General features: G+C 38.5%; 2 protein-coding genes across 14 annotated transcripts in view; one reads left to right on the forward strand and one right to left on the reverse strand.

The window, feature by feature from the left end:
* The first annotated feature begins 1232 nt into the window (after positions 1-1232).
* On the forward strand, positions 1233-13317 carry LOC127657555 (nestin-like). Its single transcript, XM_052146409.1, has 4 exons — positions 1233-2522; positions 2770-2894; positions 4577-4650; positions 8352-13317. Exons 1-4 carry the CDS (start codon positions 1536-1538, stop codon positions 11309-11311), a joined length of 4146 nt encoding a protein of 1381 aa, XP_052002369.1. The 5' UTR covers positions 1233-1535; the 3' UTR covers positions 11312-13317.
* Positions 13318-15056: 1739 nt separating this feature from the next.
* LOC127657723 (myocyte-specific enhancer factor 2D homolog) overlaps positions 15057-23344 on the reverse strand; it is an 88242-nt gene continuing 79954 nt past the window's right edge. For 8 of the 13 annotated variants that reach the window (XM_052146586.1, XM_052146582.1, XM_052146579.1 and 5 more), the window contains 2 exons: positions 21980-22030; positions 15057-20586 (listed from right to left, as the gene is read on the reverse strand). In XM_052146586.1, the coding sequence (XP_052002546.1) occupies positions 20214-20586; positions 21980-22030 (424 nt within the window). In that variant the 3' untranslated portion in view covers positions 15057-20213. The remainder of the gene's footprint in view (positions 20587-21979; positions 22031-23344) is intronic. The other 5 variants (XM_052146583.1, XM_052146585.1, XM_052146584.1 and 2 more) reach the window with 2 other exon arrangements.

Here is a 23344-nt window from a genome sequence, read left to right on the forward strand (position 1 = left end):
TTTCATTTTGTCAGAGGAAATCGATATAGGCCTACGACCGAGGGGGAACTATTCCAAAACCTATCGTCTAGTTAACGATCCAATGTAAAATACATGTAGTCCATAAAATATGACAATGAATTTCTCCGTTCACAAATATAACGCACAGGGACTGCGTGTGGTTTCGACCGTCTGCTGATGCAAAATTGTCGGATCCGATTTAAGCCTTGGCTGCGATAAAATAATTCAACTCTTGCAACTGAACCAATGCGACAACCCGACCGTAAATGATTTATTTATGCAAAACTATCAGCGCGAAGTGAGAAATATCAATATATTTTGTCCTAAACTTTTTTCTAAACTCCTGCTGCTTCTGTGTTTTAGACAATTAATAACGAAGTCAGAAATGTTTGTTGACGTTGCAAATATCACAAAAAGCTTTTGGAATTGAACGTGTGATGAAATGTGTAGGCTACATGCGTCATTTATTTCTGCGCACGCAAAACCTACATATTTAAAATCACATCTATGAATTTCTGATTTATATTTGCTGAATTATGGTTGTTGTTTATGTTAATTATCACAATATTAACTATAAAACCGTAATAATTATGAATAATACATTTAGCCTAATATATAGGCCTACTGTGTGAATATTAATCCTGGATTCTATTGAATTCATTCATCATCTCAACAAAATCACACACACAGTACTGTCATTCTGAGGTAAACCTTTGGGAGCTTTTTCAATGAACAAAACCCATTGCAAGCAAAATGACAATTCATCACGACTGCCACTAGGGGGAGAAATACGACAGTCGTATGCGAATGTCGAAGACAGTGATAAGGCAGCTTCACTCACAACTAAAAATAGATGTTGCATCGACGTCTACTTGGTATCTGGGTTATTATCTAGACTAAAGATATCACAAAGAGCTCATCTGTGTATAGGAGCATAATCATCAGCTGTCAAGGAAAGTCCAGTGATAGTTTTTGCTATTTAGTGTTTTCGGACAAAATTAAATAAAATGTGCTTTTTACCTCAGGGGAACTTTATAATAAAAAGAGACGCTCCAACATAGGGCAACACCACGTATCTGCTCCCCGGGTGCAGAATATTGTACTTCAATGTAACTGGAGTGCTTGGAGTGGTGTCAAAAGTTTATTTTAGTTGAACAGAGGTGGGAGCTGACAGAAGCCCCCCACACACACACACACACACTCACTCACAGAGGTAATGTTACCATATTGCCACAAGAAGGGGCAACAGGATGTAAAAAATAACCAGAATAAACAGCATTACAATTTGATGACATTTGAAAATCATCCTTGTTCTGACATAAGGCTTCCACATTTTTAAATAACAAGAGTGACATACATTTATTTTACCTACTCAATAAAATATCGTCTTGTGTCGATGACCTCAAATTTTATACTGTAAGAGTGATCCAGCAGTTGTAGAGTTAACTTCCCAAATTACATCACTACTTTCTCTACCATTCTGTCTTCCCACCCCTTCTTTTCACTCCTCTGCCCACCCCCTTTTTTCATTGTCTATGAAAGGAATGTCTTTCTCGCCCCTGTCCATTCAGCCACTGCATGGGTCTGTGGGCCAGACCTCAACCTCAATCCTGTCATTATACTCATTTAGCAGCCACAAAGACCTACAGCCCTTCACAGCCTCTTTGCACAGATCTATTGTCTTATACCACAGTTCACATCACTCTGAGATGGAGCTTCTTGGTGTCCGACAGCCCGTCATCCGTTTTAGGGAGGAAAAGTATCAGATGCTGGAGCTCAACCAGCGCCTTGAATCGTACTTATGCCGCGTGAAGCTTCTGGAAGAGGAGAACAAGCTACTACAACAGGAGATCTACACTATCAAGAAGAGCAGCAATCCAACAGGCCAGCGCAAAACTCAAGAGGAGGCACTCAGCCTGGCCAGGAGGATGATGGAGGAGGCCTGGAGGGAGAAAGACCATGTGGAGCTGGAGGTGGACAACTTAATGGAAGATATGGAGAAGGTGGGCATTCGAAGACAGAACGAAAAGATGGCAAAGGCTGATGCACAGAGAAGACTTTCAGAGAGCAGAAAGGAGTTAGAAGAGGAGCAGAGAGCTCAGATTTACCTTAGAAAGAAGGTTGCCCATCTTGAGAGCGAGCTTCTGCTACATATACAAGTCCACCAGGAGAACATGGAATCCTTGCAGGCCTCTCTTAAACAGGAAAAGCAAGTATTGATGGCTCCTCAGCCCAAACATATTCCCAGCATACCTGACCTGGGACAGGAGTACAGCCACAGAGCAGCTGAAATATGGCAGGAGGCAACCACCAACTATCAGAGACAGGTTGAATGCCTAGAGGAAAGTCTACACCAGGCCAAAGCAAACATGGCACAGATTCACCAGGAGAAGAGAGAGAACCAGCATCAGGTTCAGCATCTGGCCAAGGAGCTTGAGAGTACTAAGACCAAGAGAGAGATGCTGGAGAAGCATGCAGTGCGACAGAGAGAAGAACACAGACAGGAGCTTCAACGTCTCCAGGTAAGAATATCTTAACTCTTAAAAAATCTAAATCTCTAAAAAGATCAACTGTGTCTCTTAGTCAATCAAGGACATATCTTGGAGCTACATCATGTTTTCCATGGTTTTAAGTGACACAAAACTTATAACAGAACTGGGCAGTGACACTTAATTAGTATAATCTCTCATCTCTCTCTAAGGACATTTTCAAAACTTTCTTCACTTCAATCAAAGTCTATAGGAAAGCATGTCTCATGTCTTTGTGCAGGCTCAAGTAGATACTCTGGAGGTGGAGAAAGGCAGCCTGGGGCAGCAAATAGACAGCCTGATGGTGGACAGACAAAACCTGCTGCAGGTGAAGATGTCTCTTGGATTGGAGGTGGCCACATACAGGTACGGTAAATGTCTAGTTCTCAACATCAACAAAACTATTCTCTTACGATCACCTAGCATCACCAGAACCATCTTTACCAACATGCTTTTCACTATATTAATTAAAATAATAATATAATTTTGAAGATTTGTATGTGATTTTTGTGTCGTGTGATCACTATTAGTGTTGCTCATACTAGAGAGATTTAAACAAACTCCTATCCCCTAAGTATTAAACTTCACTGTAACACCTCACTATCATACTTTTGATTGATGCCCAATGCAAAAAATCCCATAAACTTAAATTAAAGGAGGGACCCATATCTAAAGAACAGAATAACACAGAGACTTGGGGGTGGGGTCTTTTCACTTAGGTCAGTAAGTAACCACATAGCAACCACTCAGAACACCTTAGCAACATCTCAGAACAACCACATAGCAACACACTTAAAAAATACTCAGATTACCTTAGCAACCATAAAACAACTTCCTGCCAACCACCCATAACACCCTAGCATTACATTTTTCTTCAGTAGATCTTATATTATGTTGTCTTCTTTGGCTTGCTCTTTGGGACATTCATTTGATTTCTAAATTTCCTTTGTACATCCCAGTGGTATAGCAAAATAAAGCCCCCTATGGAATGAGGGATTTATAATTTATGGAAGAACAACTAATATGTTCATGCATCACTGGCTCTAAAAGGGTGTATCAGCCACCCTGAGAGGGGTAACATTAGATCGGTCAATCAGAATAGTCCCTCTCCCTCTCCCTTTCCCATCCAGCACTGATCCATCTGCTGGAGGAGAGGCAGCGAATTAGGGGGTTGGGTAATTCATTCAATAACACCCTTCAGATCAGTGCTATTTCTGTCAAGGGCACACCAAAATAAATTTTGTCAAAGCAATTTAGCTGTTGCACTGAATTACATTCACAGATCCTTGTAAAGGATGCAGTTGGGATTAAATTAATTTAGTGATTAGGAACAAGAATAGAAACTTGAAAAATAGAAAATCTATAAGTATACACCGATCAGCCACAACATTAAACCCCCCCAGCAAAACAGCACCAACCCACATCTCAGAATAGCATTATAAGATGCTATTCTTCTCACCACAGTTGTACAGAGTGATTATCTGTGTAACTGTAAACTTTGTCCGTTTGAACCAGTCTGGCCATTCTCTGTTGACCTCTCTCATCAGGAAGGCATTTCCATCCACAGAACTGCTGTTCACTGGATGTTTTTGTTTTTTGGCACCATTCAGAGTAAATTTTAGGGACTGTTGTGTGTGAAACTAATAGGAGATCAGCAGTTACAGAAATATTCAAACCAGCCCAACTGGCACAAACAGAACAAAAAGGCTTGGTTTAATACGATCTATAAATTTGTAATTAAAATCAGTCAAACTGTTTCTGTTGCACTGGTTACTTGGAATACCTGCATTTGGAATGATACCTGTTGCACAAATTGTGTGTAGGTTTGTGAAGTCCAACCCTTGCAATTTTTTCAAGTTTTGTGTAGTAAAGGAATTGATTCAAGGCTGAATGCTGCAGATGGGCTTACAATGACACATCTGACATACTATTTGCATAACAACAGAACCAGGCACAGGACTGCAGCTCAAAGGCCTGACTCCATCTATTATTCCACCCCACAAAATGAAGCACTATATCACTAACAGCCTTTCTTTTGCTTTTTTCAGAGCTTTGCTGGACAGTGAGGGCCCGAGAAACAAAAGACCAACAAGAAACAAGACCAGCTCTGCTTTCTTTTTAGGTATTTATAAGGGACGTTCACACCGAACACGTTTTTAAACTAAAATAAATTGATTTTCTATGTAAACGTGCTAGATTGACGTCTTTGACTGTTGCACTGCTTCTTATTGTTTTTTCAGTTCCCCAAGACACAGCGTTTCATATTCTTTTTTTCTCAAACATTGAGGGGTCAATTCCTTAAAGCCTTTGCAAAACAGCATTGTAAATGCAAGAGAAGTAAAACACATTAACTGCTTTCTGATAAGAAACAATGTTGTTGGTAATACTAACATACCTACTGATCATAAAATATATATTGGCATCATTAATTATTTCAGCCAATGCAAAAGTTAATGACAGCTTACATTGTGGACTAACTTGAACAGAAAATTCACCTTATAGAAATTATTAATTTGAACACAAACCCCTTTCCACTTGCATATTGCTATGCTCTTGGTTGGTTTACTGCACAAATGACTTGTACATAGTGAGCTGAGTGCATGGTGAGGTATCTGTCTAAGCCTGTAGAACTAGCTTCCTGTGCTAGTCCCATAGGTCATTGTAGCAGATGGCTCCACTTTCCAGTAATAAAGACCAGGAAAAGATAATGAAAATCAATACATCTCCATTACTGCTCACTCATAGATCAGGACTAGTGTGTATTCTGAAAACTCCACTGGGAGGCACATCAAGGGTCTGTGTCCATGTCTATTTCATTGTATCTCCAAATATCTCTTTAGCCTGGGGCCTTATCTGTTCCAGTCAACCAGATCATCTTTCCCACAGTATCCTGGTTTTCATAAAGATGGGCAACCTGATATCATAACAAGTCGTAAGAATAGTACGATATAGCGAAATCGCAACAAATGGTATGAGTTGGCTCGTACAAAACGTACGTCTTGTACTGCTGTGTACCACGGCAAGACAAAGAGAAATATGCCAGTTTGGAAGGAGATGAGGGAGACATATTACAGGTTATTCACAATCGCCATGTTGCACAAATTATTTTGAATTGTCATCATAATGCTGTTGCAGGAAGAGGCACGTGCACCTGTTGTGTTTCTGTGTAAACATCCTCACATTTTTAGACAAAAGGATATTGGTGTTCCTAAAACTACATTTAAACTACATTTGAATTTATTTTTAAACGTTGACGTTGTTGGGTCTGAAATTAACCAAGATAACAGAGCCAAAAACACCACAGGAAGTAACAAAAATGGCCCAGATTTTCAAAATGTGTGTACAAAAAATGCCCCTGCAGTGAATCTCTGTATTATATGTTATCTAACGTTTAATATATTTCATAATATGAATATATAGACCTATCTAGTTATGGATATTGTTACCATAGTGATCATTAACCATAATTTATTTAATTGAGGTATCCCCGCAGGAAGCTGAAACATTTGGTAAGATATGGGGTGGACATGTTTTCTTTAGTTCTGGGTCAAGTAAGAGCAGGGGAGGAAAATATAACATAACATATAACATATAATATAACATTGATAAATAAGCATCTACAATTCAAATGTCTCAAATAGATTAAAGATAAATTAGGAAGAATCATTATTGTTTTAGCAGAAATTTAGGGGCAAAGGTTGATTTTGGCTAATATTTATGCCCCTAATATGGATGATCAGGGCTTTTTTATAGAACTTGAAGGGAGGCTGCAATCCGCTGGCACCCATCATGATATAATATTGGGAGGAGACTTTAATCTATTGATTGACTCAGTCCTTGATCATAGTGAATAAATTGTGTGTAAGCCCTCTAGAGCAACAGTGACTCTTCACAGGATGTGTAAAAAAATCTTGGTCTTACAGATATTTGGAGACTTTTTAACCCATCTTATAGGAAATATTCTTTTTTTCATCAGTTCATAAGATTTATTCTAGAATGAATTGTATTCCAAAATTTAACTACCTGCTACAATCTCTCCTTGTAGATGTCCCCCTCTCTTATTTCAAGCAATTTGATAGCATAGCAAAGTCCTTCTGTCCTATTATTCATTTGGTCTCAGACACTTGGCTCATAGGTCGCTTCCACCTGAGAGATCCCCTCCATGGTATTGTATTGAACAGGAATTTCTTGCCCCTATTTCGCCATTGCAAAGCCTTTCTATCAAACTAATCGGAGAAGTTACACTCCATTATCTAGCATATGGGCAAAGGAGTCCAGAGTGTTTAATTTGGACATTTATTAAAATGTTGCCTCAAACATATGGCCAAAGCCTAAATTATGTATTAATAAGTCTCCTTTCTGCTGGTCAGAGTGGATTGTGAAGGGCGTTACTACACTCTGTGACCTATATGAGAGTGGAGTGATGAGATCTTTTGAAAATTTGGTTAAAAATTTTGGATTTCCAGATCTCAGTTCTATAGGTATTTACAGCTGCGCAACCTGCTATGTATTTTTTTTTTGGGAGTAGCATACACCCCACTAAGCGGCAGATACCCTGGGAGAGGTGATTACTGGTTTTGGAAAAGTTCATGAGGCATCAGTGTATTACTCCCTGCTAATTCAGAGTCTGGGGATGGAGCTTTAACTTCTATCAAGAGATTATGGGTGTTAGATTTAAACTTGGTATTGGAGGAAGGAGTGTGGGCTAGAATTCTAAAAAGTGTTAAATAGATTTTAAATAGATTCTGTTGGACCCCCTCTACATTGTATAGGCTTGGTCTTTAAGACACACCCACATGCTGGTGATGCCAATCAGAAGATGGAGTCACAACTCATGTTTTTGGGGGGTGTGTTAAGATCCAAGAAGTTTGGTTGAATGTTCAGAGTTTTATATTTGACGTTTTGGGCATTCAAATGTTATTTTGCCCTTGACTCTGTATTTTAGGCGATGGGGCGGTCATCAATATAGGGAATAATCATATAAAAAATGGGTTCTAACCAGTGTTTTGATTGCCAGACAAATGATTTTATGTGGTTAAATGTCAGCTGGAGCACCCCCATTTCAGGAGATGGGGAAGGTGGCGGCTTTCGAAGAAGGGTCATATAGAAGACTGTTGAATTTGGATTTGTTTGTTGGGAAATAGGGCAGATATTTGGCATTCTTGGAGGGTTCTCGGAGTGAAACAGTGGAGAGAGAGAGACGTACTTGTTAATATGTCTGTGTAAAGTGATCAATGGAAAGGAGGAGGCGAGAACCGTCTTGACAATATAAATAACAGTTTCAATGATAAACTTAAAAGACAAACACACACATGACGGACATGTCCGTAAACTATCTCTCTCTCCGCACAATCCTCCGCAGTCGACCTTTATCCCTCTCGGAGGCTTGATTAGCCTGATAAGGGACTGGGTGTGTATGATCACGACCCGGCCCCACCCTCCGCCCTGCCACAGTGTGATTATAATATTTTTTATTTGTTTGTTTTTCCTTTTTATTTTATTTTGTGTGTATGTACTCATGTGTGACCAAAGGGCTGTTTGTTGAGGGTCGGGTGGGGATGGGAGGGGTGGTAGTGGGAGTTAAATGTTGATTCTGTGTATCTATGTTTTGCTTTTCTGTGTTCAATGTAGGAATAAAAAAAAATGTTAATCATAAAAATAACTTGCTTTAGGAACATTATATGATTTGTAGGATCAAAATCATATAATATCCTGTAAAACTGTCAAAGACCAAAGCTTGATCAAGTATTGTAGGTCTAGTTTTACACAGCATGTTCTCTGTCTGTGTGAAAGCCTGTCTCACCATCTTATTTTTCGTTACAGAGGCACTCTCAAAGCCCACTGGGAACCACCTAACCTCACAGACCACTGCTGCTTCCTGCCATTTCAGCAGTAATGTGTCTACAAGTCACAGATCAATCCCCTCCTCTCACACTCTGCTGACCAGTGCGACTCCAACATGGACCCCGACCCTAGAGACTCCACAAAGAACACCAACCAAAACCTCAGCAACAAATGAGACCAGGGTTAAAATCTCTCAGGAGACCATGAAACCTACAGAAGAGTCTGTAGATCATTTTATGCCAGAGAATGTCCATGACGTCATGTCCCTTGCATCGACTCTCCTCCAAACAGTTGCAGACAGTGTCACTGCAGAACCTGAACATAAACCAGAAGATGGTGACGTTCAGAAAGAGGATGAACCAAAACAATCTCTGGCAGCTCAATTGGTTGAATCTAAAACTTATATATCTGCATTAATAAGTGTGTCAACTGACCAACCAAGTAGCCTCTCACAAACTTCAGCGACAGAAAGCTGGGCTGGTCCATTCAAAGATAGTACAGAAGAAGTTTCAGAAGAAGGTAAGGATGAAGACACAGAAGTGTCTATGGAAATAGCTCGGATCTCACATGCACAGAGGGTTGCTTGGGAGGAAAATAAAAGCGTTGCAGAAGACGAAAAAGAAGATGTCTCTGAGAAGGATGTAAGATCAGAGAACATTAATGAAAGTCACATATTCGAATATGGAGGAACAGAGAGTAATGATTATGCATTTACATCCAGCCAGGTCAGAAAAAACACAAATAACCAGGCATCATCATTGCTAGAGCAAGGACCTTTATATTCTGTGGGTGGTTTAGGCTATATGGAAGAAATAAATGAAGATTTGATGAGGGCAGATGAACAGCACACTGCGATTGATATCAGTGAAGAGATGATGGAGCTAATGAACAGTGAAACTGAGGCAGTGATTGACACTATGTGGGACAGGCAGGAAGAAGATGAGGGAGAGAATGAGAGGAAAGACATGAGTCCTGACTCTGAGATGGAAGATGAGGGTGAAATGGGAATGGAGGAGAAGGGAATAGAGAATGAGATTATGGCTGAAAGAGAACATGAAGAGATTGAGGTGTTTGAGGCAGACATTGCTGTGCAGGAGGAAAGCCTTCCTCGTCCAAGAGGAGAAACCGTAGACCTTGATCATCATGAGAGTCTAGAAAGTACTGTACCACCTGCTGAACTCCATGATCAGACATTAAACAAAGATCATTCTTTGCCTGAGGAGTATGAGAAAGAAGAAAACCAATGTGATGAAGATGACTCCCCAAACATCTCTGGCTCTTTGAGAACTGATCCTGGTGAGTGTGACAGCTACATTCAGGAGAACACACTTGCAGACACTCGTCCCTTGATTCATTATAAGAGTGATGAGGAAACAGATATGAATCCACAAGCCTCACATGTTGGAGACAGTGAGACCAGTGACATTGAGGATGAGAAAAACAGAATGGACGGAGGCCAGTGGGGTGAGAACCCCTCGAAACGTTTCAACACCATGGAGGATCTCTCAGAAGAACCAGACATGGATGTCATTGGAGAGATGATGACAGAAGAGATTGTTCAGACAGAAGAAGCACTAGATAATAGAGAGTATATGATTCTTCATAGTGAACACGATGACTCTAGAAGCCACGAAAGTTTGGTGGTTGACGAGGTGGAAAAAGAAAGTGCAAGGAATGAACCCAAGGAAAACCATGAAGAAGAAGGAGATGATATTTTGAGAGATGATGATCAAGATCTCAAGGTTGATGAGCAAAATGAGAATCTATGTCCCAAACAGGCCAACCAGGCTGATGAAACAGCCAATTTATATAATAGTAAAGAAAATGTCAACATGGAACCATTTTCATGTTTTAACCATCCATCCTCATTGCCAGATATGGCATTCCCTGAAAAGTCCCAGCAAATACAGCCTGAAAGTTTCATTGACGTTTCATCAACTCTGACCTTGATCCAAGACCCAAATTTTACCAATGAACCACCTATTGAAGAGGAAGATAACCAGAACATATCCATTCACACTAATGTGGATCTCATGGACAATCTCTCTTTGGAGCGTGAGATAAATAGCCAGCTAGACATGCCCAACTCTGACTTTGAAGAGTGCATTAGTTCAGAAGATGAGTCTCCAAATGCCAGCCAGTACTTTCAGAAACCAACCCTTTTAGAACCGTTTACTTTCAATGAAGAAGCATTAAACTTGGGAGGTCAATTTACTAATGATGGAGTCTACAAGGCTGACAATGATGTGCCTGAAGAAGTGATTAGCAAGGACTTAATGGAGAAGAGTACTGAAGAACATAACGCTTCTCAGATTGATGATTGGGAGATTCCCAACATCGGGAGCACAAGCAAAAGCATGCCAACTGCAGAAGAGATTACTCACAGTATGGATGGAAACACAGGCCAACTTTCTCCATCGCATGAGACTGAGAATTTGGACAGCCCAAAACAAATGCTGAGTGAAGCCAAAAACATCTTTGGCATGACATTTTTTGAAGAGCATCTTGAAAGGGAAGTGGAGAGCTTTTCCAAAGAAGAATCAAGTATGATAGAAATCTTCAAAAGAAACAATCAAGAGGAGGAGGAATTCCAGTCTAAGGAAAAGGAAAGTGAGATTCACAGCTTTTTTAGCTCTAATTTGAAGGAAGATAACTGGAGCGAAGGAAAAATGGAGATGGCAGCTGCGTACGCCCCATGTGAAAATTTTGCACATGATCCCATCCACTTAAACCAGAGTATGGTGTTTGGAGAGGAGTGGAGAGGTTTGGGGGTCATGTCAGCAGCTAATGGAAATACTAAAGAAGAGATGGTCATTCTCAAAAGCCAGTCACAGGATAAGAAGCTGCAATATAAGGATAAACAGACAGAGCAAAAGGAGATGGTCCAGTCTGATGACTCTGTTGATGATGGGGATTCCTGGTCCTCTGGTGATGAGTAACAGCTTTACGAAAACAAACGATAAAATGTTTTAATATTAGCTCTGGCCAATTACATGTTTTGAACAGTTAACACATAACCAAAAACTTAGAAAAGTGAAGTAATACCATATATAGATAGATATAGATAGATAGATGGATAGATAGATAGATGGATGTACTATTAGTGAGAGAGTTCACCCAAAAATGAAATTGTAAAAATGATTTACTAACCCTAATAATGTTCAGAATCCATATGACTTTTTCCACTTCCATGAAACAGAAAAGGCGATGCTAGAAACATTTTTAGGGACTGACAACAGGAACAATTCACTTTCTTTGTATGGAAAAAGAGCAGCATCAGCATTTTCCAAAAACATTTCTCATGCTTCCACAGAAGTTTTTGAATTAGATGAGGATGACTAAATTATTATAGAATTTTGATTTTTGGGTGAAGCAACCCTTTAAGCCAAAGTAGAAAGTCAAACACAAATCGCACCTTTATACATCCACAAAAATGAAACTTGATAAGACATAGAGTGGAACTTGTTGTATAAAGGAATAGTTCTCTGGGCAGAGAGAATAATTTATGATAAAAATTACATATTGATCTGTTTCTCACCCACACCTATCATGTCTGAACACATGGATTTAACCACTGGAGTCATATGTATTACTTGTATGTAGGGATGGGAATCGTAAGGAATTTTACAATTCCTATATTTTTTTAAAATTCCAGTTCCTTAATGGTTCCAGTAATGATTCCAGTAAATCTTTTAGTACTTTAAAAGAAAAAAATATTTAGAAATGAGAAATACAATTGTTATTGCATTTACTACAATCTGCTGCCTGTTACCAAATAATGAGATCATTTCAGATTTGTACAGAGCAAATATAACAAATCAGAAATAAATTGAATACAGTTCTTGTAAATGGTGTGTTTGCAGACTTTTTAGAGTCATATACACAATCCAATAATTGATCCTTTATTATGTTAAATAAAGAAATCTAAACCAACATTAAATGTGATGGTATATTTTATTAATTTATTTATTATTTTATCAAATTCCACATATTACAGAAACACTTTTTTACTTTTATTCTGGAAGCGCTGTATGTTTCACGCTGTAGATTCAAAAGAGCTCAGAATGGTTCTTTCTGGATCGGACTATACCAGAAGCGCCATATGTTTTGGACTGTTGATTCAAAAGAAACGACTCCATTGAATAATCATTTCGTGAATCGTGTACCAGAAATGCATATGTCTCGCACTGTAAAAAGAGTCAGCTCGAGACTCGTTAGATTGGGAATTAAATACACTGGTAGAACTGTGAGTTTTACTCTGTAGAGTGAGTAGAGGGCAGCGCTGCTGCAGAGATGTGCTGCTGGAAACACTGTCAGAGTATTTCAGGACGGTATTCCAGCCACATTGGCTGGAAAATTGCACGCTGGAGAACCGTTAACGGAAACGAAAGTCACGAATATCGTACGATTCCAGTTTTTTTTTAAAGAACGGAACTGGTTCTCGGTTCCCAGCCATACTTATATGCTCTTTTATGTGTATTTTGGAGCTTCAAAATGGTCACACCCATTCACTTCCATTGTGAGGAACTACAGAGATAAAATATTATTTTAAAAATCTTATTTTGTGTTCTGCAGAAGAAAGAAAATCATACACATATGGATGGCATGACGTTGAGTAAATCATGAGAGAATTTTCATTTTTAGGGTGAACTATCCCTTTAATGTAATTTCTCCTTAAGTAACAGCATGGCATAATTTGCCAGCTGTCATGGCAGCTGAAGAAGAAGGCATTATGCTTGCTGATGGCAGTGGGCAGAAAGGATCCTAAGTAATGCTTTTTAGAGATTTACTATGAAGATTCATGTCATGTTTGATATTGGTTCCTGGTGAGAGATAATTTTTTTTTATTATTACTTTGTGCATTTGCACTGATATTATAAAAATTTATAAAAACAATATTAAATCAAACATACTTGGAAATTATTTTTCAAAAAGTAATAAAAAGGCGAACTGGTAATATTTTGAGTTGGGTGATTCTTTCTTTTCATTTTTATTATTCTTTTAAATTATAATTATTAAGTTCCACAATTATTATTATTATTAAGTTCCACAATTATGATCAATATAAAATCATGGGCACACATAACATAATTTCCCCAGTTTGCATAGCTTTGGGATAAATTTAAATCTGGGTTGTAAGCAGATACTCAAGTTCTAGTTTTTATTTTCTAAGCATTTAAGTGAATCAGAACTTCAGTTGAATTGTAAATGTGATCACAGAGTTCAAAAGAGACTTGGGTTTGGAGACCATGGTTGGTAACCACACAATACTGCTCTCAGAGAAAGAGGCTACATGAGAAGGGAGTAAGAATAAGGAACAATGAATAATAGATGACATCACCTCATTTCCCTCTGTATGCCTGCTGGCCCTCTGGTGTCACTGGGGAGGGGGGGTTATGGGACAATGGCATATACTGGACAAACACATCTGCATTTAAACCAACACCATAAAAAATAAAACACTTGATATGGAGGATAATGTATATCACATGACATAAACTGGTGGCAGAACATCCTGTAATTTGGTGTGACTGGAAAAAGAAACAAGGAGATAAATAAATGGAGGAGAGGGGATTGTGAGTCAGGCGAAATAAAGAAAGAGAAAAATGTTTTGTCCTCTTTCTCATTTTACAAACTGTTCTCCAAACTTCTTTTCTTGATTCAGTCAAATAGCTAGTACAATGACCAACACACAAACACTCAAAAAAGAATCAGGATTTACAGGGTCTTATGAGAGCTAAAACAAATGCGAGGCAGGCAGCAGCTGCGCCAGTCAGATGCTTCAACACCTGCTTCCTTTGGAAGAGGACACCACAGTCACTCCTGATGCAACAGCCCGCAACTTGATTTTATGAACAGCTCATTGAAGTGAAGATCTAATCCTTTTAAAATGGCAGAGGCTGTTATTTAAATCTGATCTCAAACAGCGTGCTTAAGTGTGAGTGTCAGGCCTATTTGAGTGGAATGAACACAAATTCCCGAGACCAGCTCTGAACAGCAGCCTACGACTAAACCTTAATAAGCCATAAAACTGAGATTGAGCTCTCTGTTGGATTTATCATCTGTCTCTATTATTGATTTGTTATTTCTTAACAATGTCAGCGACAGAGTGTCTTTAAAAGGAGACAGAACAGGATACAAAATTTTCATCCGTATCCTTTTCCCACATTTAAATGCAAATGTGATTCTGCAAATGATTGGTTCTTTAGCATTGTACTGTAATGACTATGTTATTTATGACAGTCATCTAGGAATGGTGTCGAGCCTGTTCGGTGAAATAATATGCTTTTTCTACCCCACGCCTTCTGAAGCATTCAAATGTCTATTTTCTACCCCACGTCTACGTATAAGCATTCAAAACAGAAAAAAGACTGCAATTATTAACTTTTTTTTGTTTTTACAATTAAATCAAATTGTCATACTTTGCGGACTTTTTTTTAGAATGAAATAATTTGCCATTATATCAGTAGTTTTGCCATGCTAACTGAGAGCAAATTTGCACTGTTCTTCACAGGTATACAATGTGCATCCAAATGTTTCTCATTCTAATGGGGTCTGCTTAAGCAATAGGGTTGTTTTCTTTTATTCACACCCTCGGTTCACACCTAAGCTTTCAATGGACCGTTTATTAGGGGCACAAATTGTGGTCTTGTGGTCTGGCTCAGTTAAATCAGCATAAAAAATGCAATAAAAGGTTTTAAGATTTTTATTTGATAAAGATGTTATTGCCAAATAGTGCATAATTACTGTCAATCAATGTATAAACTGACATTTATAGTGTCAAGAATGACAGGGACATCTTCTCTAGGATTAAGTGTGTTAGGAAAAATAGGTTAACTCTGTCATTCAGGCAAACCGTAAGTGGGGACCTGTTACAAATAGAATTGAAACTGACAAACTCAGCTGACACTGCGGTCAGATGAACAGAATGTCAGGACCTCAATGCCCCAAACCACCAAAAGAGTCACATGTACAGAACACACTCTTCTGGTTAACATGTCATGTCATTGGGCCTCAATCACTATGATCTGTTGCTAAACTATTTGTTTTTTATTTCCAACAACAGCCATAGTGTATGAATAAGGGGAAACACATTCTTACAATAAATAATTGGATAAATCTCTAAAAGTCTTGAAACCTAAATTTACTTGCACAACAGTGTTTCTTTCTAAACTTAAGTTTAAATAAATGTTTGCATTTCTCATGAATAAGTAAGTGAAATTATACAAATTAATTTGAGAGTAAAAAAAAAAAGTGAATTAAAATCATTTTTCTATTGCAGTAGGTACAAGCGGCAGTGTTGAATTGCCTCTCTACGTTGCAGATGAAGTGAAATGCTGACATCTAGTGATCACACCTGAAAACTATTGTAAAGTGTGGACAATATCTGATAATGTAATAAGAAAAAATATGTAAGAACCGCTATTGCCATTGCAGGTTTCAGTGAAAGCCTTAATACAGAATTTCATGTTAAAAAGTCTTACTTCAAAAAGCGTTTCAAAAGAAAACAATATTACAACTTGGGAGTTCAAACAACAATTTTCAGGTCAACTCCAATTTGATATTGTGGCTTTATGATATGAAGTTATACCCTGTGAAATATTGTTATATACTATCTTGTTTGTGCTTTACAAATAAAAGCAGCTAAATTCATATAAATTAAAGGGATGACAGAAGATGAAAGAAGTCTCATAGATGCACAAACAATAGGACAGACAGACTCTCACTTCTGTGTAGGTCAACTTGTCTATTTAATATATAAAATACAATAAAACATACGCAAAAGGGGAGGGTCATAAAGGACAATGGATACTTTGGTACAATAACAAACACTCTTTTGTAAAAGCAGTATAGAATTTGTAATAACATATCAGTGCATACTTTGTTTATGAAAATATACACAAATTGTATATCATTCTCCGAAAACAACAGAATCTTTATTTTTTTTTGTGTTTATTTTTTATTTTTTACAACAAAACTCAAAGCAGACTAGCCAAACACAATATATTAGCTATAATTTTTCTTTTAAATTTTTTTTTCTTCAATTTCTATTCTAGTTTTGTGAGTTTTATACTCTTATTGAAATTACATTTCAGTTTATTTATAATATGACTCATTCTTTGCTTGTCTGACGCCCATGCATTGTGTCTGATCAGAATAAATTAAATGTGTGGATGTCCCACCTTAACTAAGTGTAGATACTATTGTACAATTGACTAAAAATTGCAGCATTGAACTGGTCATTCTATCGAACCTGTTTTATCGCTTCCCTCGATTAGCAAGAAGTACTAATATTACTACAACTGTTTTGTTTTACTTAATAAACCGTGCAATATTAGTAACACCCCTTTGAAGAAAACAATGAAAAACCAACAAAACAAAAATTTTAACGCAAAATATATTTATATAGTATTCATATATAATAAAATAAAATCAAATTAAAAATAAAATAAGCCTAACCTACACAAAAACCTCAGAAAATAAAGATCATCTCTCTAAATGTATCATTATTATTACCATCTGTGATGAAAACCATAATGGTAATGATAATCATCATAACAATAAGAATATAAACAGACAATAAAACGGTCACTAGCACAAATTAACAAGAGAAAAAGTATGTGAGAATCTCTAGACATCATTAAAAGGGAATATGAGGGCCAAAGTGAACTATTCACTGGACGATTGTCTTTTCTTTGATTACTCCTAATGTTATCAAGAGGTCCTTGTGAGAGCTTTTCGAACGTCGTCTTACATTTAAATCAACCTCGCACTGGCCTGACACACCAGTTACTGTAGATAATCCACTGACTCAGGCGCATTGCTTTACAGTGCACAGCCTTGAGAATAAGGCTGTTCCCTAAAACGTACATAGAAATCAATGCATTTGTTCAAAGCTCAGGACACAACAGTCTTTAGTCAACAGGTGCTCTGCAGAGGCCTCACTCTGCTATGATGGACTTCTAGAATACTTCCGCCCAGTAGCTCTAGAACCTAAACCAAGGGATGTGAATACGAATTCTGGATTATTATGCAGTTCTGTGATGTGTAGATTCCAGATCTGAACTGAACGAAATGTTCGAGTACAACCACAACATACGGACGCTCTCACTTCAACTCTTACTCTCTCACTGCCTTCCATATGGTACTGCATCCATTGTGTGTGTGTGTGTGTGTGTGCGTGTTTGTGTATATGTGTGGAATCTGGATTAACATCGATAGGTCACCTGTTGAGGTGAAATTAAATGGCTTCTGTCTTCCTCTGTGAGCAAGGGAGTGGAAAGAGTGAGAGAAAGTGAGAAAGATACTGGAGGATTGAAGGAGAGGAGGCCACGTGAGGTAGAGAATCCAATGACAGAAAGGTTTGTCTAATTACAGTACCATTATGCAATTCTAAAATGCTTAAATGTCATAAATTTGGGGGGATAATAAGGGGAATACAATACATTTGAAATAATTTTGAACCCCATTCCCTTCTGCGCTAAGACTAACCACTAGGCTGAAATTTTCAGAATCGTCACAGAAACATCCTTCATTTTTGTCACTTAGAGAATACACTAATGCACAGAAAACAATTTGTGTAAATAATTGTCACATTTGCAACACGTGTAAAGCCTAATCTAAATTTCAGTACAACGTTCTTTTTTCACCATCTTTTCTTTCTTTTCTACAAAATGTGACATTTTTCTTTTATTACTGTTTACTGTTCAACATGTGAAGTGCAATATAAGCCATGATCTCACAAAACATGAAACATCCTTCCCTGAATGCTATTAAACATCTTGGACACAGGAAGGCTGTGTTCCACAGCAAGCTTTTAGCAAATCTCTCTAAAAAATCCTTATTGGGGTTAGAAGGGTACAAGTGAACTGGACTGATCGAGTGAATGAACCCGTAAGGATGGAGCACTCCTGAAATTCCTCTCGAGAAAGATTGTGTGTGGGTTTCAAGGTGTGTGAGTGGACAAGGGGGAAAGATTTAAAGTGCGCGTAATCAAAACAAAAATTACAGAAAAGAGTCACGCTCAAAAGAGTCAAATCCTCCTTCATCTGCCTCTCCACCTTGCTGACTTAAACACGGTACAGTTTATTTACAGGCAGAGATTGACGAGACGGTTCCACTGAGATTATAGGACTGCTTCAGAAAGACCCAGCAGAATATATGTGAACATACACCGCTATGTACAATCTCAACGCCTCTACTCTCTTCTCGCACGCATGCACGCACACACACGCACGCACGCACGCACACACACACACACACACACACACACACCTACAACAGCTCCACAGCCAAACTCAAAGCTCTTTCCCAGCCACTCAGCTGTGGCTCTAGAACGCTCCAGGTTCTACAATTCTAAAAACATTCCTTGTGACAACTCTAAGTTTCAAATTCTGTTCTAAAGTCCTTCCTTTCTACCGGACTGTGTCTGACACCAACCTTTTGTTAAACAAGAACCTTTAATGAAATGAGAGAAACGTTGTATATACATGATCTCAACGTTTAAAAACACATCAACCTGAGTTCACAACAACTCAGGCTTTTTCTATTTTTTTGTCCTTATACTGGAACCTTAAAACAATAATTAAGCATTCTTGTCCCGTAAATGAAAAGAAATAACCTGATTTATGCAGCCAGGCAAACAAATAATAAATACAGCATATTGTACTGACGACGGCTTTCGTAAACCAACAGTATTGAAAGATAATGCAGCCACACACACACTCAATAACACAATGCAGGCTGATACAAACACATCTGTGTGTTTCCTGAAGGACTGGATATCATTAGTACAGATAGCGCTACATTTCCATCAATGACACCACATTTACGGTCCACGCATATGCACCAGTGTGCAGAAAATTGAGAATGCGGAGCGGCATTCACGCTTCAAACATAGCTCCGCTGATAGACACACACACACGCGCGCAAGTATGTTAGCGAGGGGACTGGTGTGAAATACAATATAAAGATGGAACTTAAACAATGAGAAGAAAATTATCGTTTTTTGGCTGAGTCGCATTTAGCTATTGAACAAATGAGCCCCTTCGTCTCACAGCGCACACAAACACACATTATGCTTAGTTTTTGCACAGTCAGAAATATATAAAGATAAAGATCCTAATTTAAAGTCATTACAAAAGTAACAGGGAGACTCTAAAAGGCAGCTGCTCAAGCAGAGAAATCAGAAACAAAGCATAAAGAAGAGGAAGAGGGAGAGTCAATCAAGAAGATAAATGGCAAATGCAATCACTCATACAAAAGCAATGTTAAAGAAAAAACAGAGACTGAAAGGCTTGTCTGCACAACATAACAAACAGTTGTTATTTTGTTTTAACAGAGCAATGCTCAAGAACTGTGATCACAGAGGAAACCATTGTATGTTGAGTGAGGCGGGTGTACAGTAAGGCCAGTAAAAGTTGATCTGAAATCCCAGTCGGCCTCTCTGCTCCACAATTCTGGACTAAGCAGGAGTTAGAAGATCCGCAACCGAACACCCTCCTGCCTGGTTTTTCTCTTCAGTCTCATGTACATAAACACGTTAACACCTGAATTGGCAACTGTATGTGAGGATCTATTGTGTGTGTGTGTGTGTGTGAGCATATATGCATATTTTATATAAATACAAACACCTGTAAATACAAGTGTGTCTGAGAGTGAGACAGTAAGATAGACAAGAAGAGAGAGAGACAGAGAGAAGGACAGGCGCATGCATGTGTCTAAGTGCGGACTGAGATTTTCTGCTGAAAGCAGGTGCCACTAGGGGTGTGTTTGTGTTTTGGTGTGTGTGTGTATGTGTGCGTGAGAGAGAGAAGTAGCTCTCTCGGTCTCCGTCAGTGTTTATGTGACCCAGGTGTCCAGTCTCATGCGTTTGACATTGGCGGACTCCTGCTGCTCAGATTGGGCCTGCTGATCTCCAGAAGCTCGGAGGAGACCCAAGTTGAAGTCAGGAGGGCGTGGTTGCCCGCCGTCGTCCCGATCACTTCCATCGTAAGAGCTGCCGTTACTGCTGATGCTGTCAACTGGAGAGCGGCCAGTGGGCTCCAAACGCAGCGCTCCTGGATACTGGCTCACAGTAAGGCCACCTACTGCACCAGCCGTGGAACAGGGTGTACTGCGATCCTGGTTGGGAGACACCGGCTCAGATTTGATGCAGATTTTAGGGTTAGTGTTAACCGTCAGAGTGGCTCCATGAGGAATTGTTCCCACTGGCCTAAAGCAGAGAGAGAGAGAGAGAGAGAGAGAGAGAGAGAGAGAGAGACAATTAACACCATATACTACATCACTATTAATGAGATGGCACCTGATTTGTTATAAAAATATTAAATTAAAAACAATACAAACACAAGAAAATGAAAAATGCTACCCACTGCTTTACTGTTTTTTTCACATCATTTATAAAGCCACATATCAGAATAGACATAAATAATTAAATAGCACAACAAACCAGCTATAAATTCAAAGACAGACAATAAAAGTTATCAATATCACGTCACTCTTGTTCTGTTAGCCATGCAGTCACAACCTGGCCAGTCTCCTGTCACACAACACAACATGCCACACACCCTCAGCTGCAATGTGTGTGTGTGTGTTTGCGTTTAGACAAAATAAATATTTCTGTATTCAGAAATACTGTACTCATATGGGGTGAATAATGCTCATATGCTGGGATTAGTCAAGACTATTCCAGTGATTTTTTAGAAAGAGAGGTAAAGGTACATGAAAGGAAAAAAGACAGGAAAATGTAACAGTAACAGGAAATACAGGGAGTGAAAGACAGGAAATTCAAAAAGAAAGGAAAAAAGAGAGACAGCAAAAGGAAAAGAAAGTTAAGACACAGAAAAATGAAACAGTTCAAACAGGAAAGAGGGAAAACAAACTGACAGGAAAAGGGAAGAGACAGAAAAAGAAAAGAGACAGAAAAAGAAAACATGAGTAAAACAGGGGAGAGACAGGGAAAGGTAAGGAAAAAGAGAGAGACAAGAAAAGTAAATTAAAGGAAAAGGAAAGTGAAAATAGAGGGAAAGAGGGAGAAGGGGAAATGAAGAATAAAAAAATAAAGGCAATGAAAGAAAAAAGGGGGAAAATAAATCAAAGGAAAGGGAATGAAAATAAAAGCCAAAAAAAAAAAGGACATAAAAGGAAAAGGAATGGAAAGGAAGGGAACGGGAAAGAAAGGAAAGGAATGTGAAGGAGAGGAAAGAACAGGAATGGGAAGGAACAGGAAGGAAAGGAACTGGAAAGGAATGGTAGTAGGACAGTGAGAGAAATAGTAGTTATTAAAACATGGAGAGTTTGGTCTTTTTCACTTGTACAGGTTGATTGATGGTGGTGCATGTGCTGTTTCAGTACGTTCTAATGCAAAACAAAAAAGAAAGGCCAACTCAGCAAATCACTGACAAAGACAAAGCCCAGCTTCTTACAGCCAACAGCCAGAGAGAGCTAGGGAGAAAAAAGAGAGAGATAAAGACAGAGAAAGAGAAGGAACGAGCAGGAGAGTTAGCGCCATTAGCGCATATATACAAAAGGCTGCAAGACATGAGACAAACAGAGAGAGAGAGAGAGAGAGAGAAAGAGAGAGAGAGAGGAAAAGCCAGATACAGTACCAGCTGATCCCTTCCTCCCTGCCCAAGAGAAAGCTGCCCTGAGAGGTCACACTGCAGAAAGAGAGACAGGCGAAACCCACTCTAGTATCTACAGTATTCAACGTCATATCACAAACAAATGCACATACAGTAAATGACAGCATCAACTCATCTAGTGCAGTTCAACTAAGAGAGATGGAAAAATGACTAAGGACAGTTAACATGGGCTGTTCAGCAGAGGTAAGCAGGAGGGGCTGTTTTGAAGCATTAGTGAGAATAGAATCTTCAGTACAGAAACTCCACTAAAGATACAAAAAACATCTTGACACCTAAACCACACTTAAAAAAATGCATTGTTTAACAAATATCAAACCAAGTGGCATTAATTTTACAGAAAAATAGCACACCTTCCAAGCAAAACATTTCACAAAGGTTTGTTAGGGTTCAAATAATAAAACCAAAATAGATATATTGCCCAGAATTAAGAAAAACTGTCTGGACACATTATTGGTTGTCTAATGATAGTAGAACTTGTCCACAGTTAAAGGAATATTTCACCCAAAAATGTGAATTCTGTCATCATTTTCTCAACCTCATGTTGTTCCAAACCCATATGACTTTCTGTCTCCAGTAAACACTTAAGTTGAATTTCTGATGAATATCCAGCACACTCTTTTCCATAAAAGTTAAATTAATGAGAACTTGGCCTGTCAAAGCACCATAAAATGTATCATAAAAGTAATTCAAACAATAAAAAAAATGCATTTCGTATTCCACAGAAAACATTTTAGAGAGTTTTAACGTGATGATAATGACAGCATATTGATTTTTGTGTGAGCTTTTCCTTTAATGTGATGATTTAAATCTGTGGTTACTCTCTTAAGGCACCTGTGTGACCTTGAAATAAAAATACTTCACACCACTCAAAAAGCACATTGAGAACTGTTGGATAAAGGTAACTTTATAAAAGAAAAATTAAGTTAATTCTAGACATTCAGACATTGTTTTAGTGTGACTTAAGTGTCCAAATTCATCCAAATATTTTGGGGCTACCATACAGTATATGCACTAATCTGTGTACCCTTTAGAGAGAATGCTTACTAAAATAAATATCCCACTCGCATGCATAGCAGAAAGAGTGAATCTTCACACTGTCTACAGCACCCAGACCAGTCAAAAAAGGACTGCACTCCAAAAGGGGAAATTATTTGATGACATGAGAACATAAGACAGGGTGGCGGAGCAGCGGGAGCTCTCACTGCTCCATTAGCATTTATATTAGAACAGGGAGTCAGGGCCACAGTGGGACGTAATGACAGGTTCCTCAGGCATAACGAGATAAATTCATTTCACTGTATATTTGTAGAGAACACAGCAGCTGGTTCC

Source organism: Xyrauchen texanus, chromosome 17, assembly GCF_025860055.1.
Source record: "Xyrauchen texanus isolate HMW12.3.18 chromosome 17, RBS_HiC_50CHRs, whole genome shotgun sequence".
Taxonomy (NCBI): Eukaryota; Metazoa; Chordata; class Actinopteri; order Cypriniformes; family Catostomidae; genus Xyrauchen; species Xyrauchen texanus.

What these genes read in the sequence shown, in the direction of transcription:
- LOC127657555 (XM_052146409.1), top strand. Translation starts at nt 1,536, where the DNA reads ATGAAAGGAATGTCTTTCTCGCCCCTGTCCATTCAGCCACTGCATGGG. An exon ending in AGGAGCTTCAACGTCTCCAG is followed by an intron (nt 2,523 to 2,769) that starts GTAAGAATATCT and finishes GTCTTTGTGCAG; the next exon opens with GCTCAAGTAGATACTCTGGA. An exon ending in TTGGAGGTGGCCACATACAG is followed by an intron (nt 2,895 to 4,576) that starts GTACGGTAAATG and finishes TGCTTTTTTCAG; the next exon opens with AGCTTTGCTGGACAGTGAGG.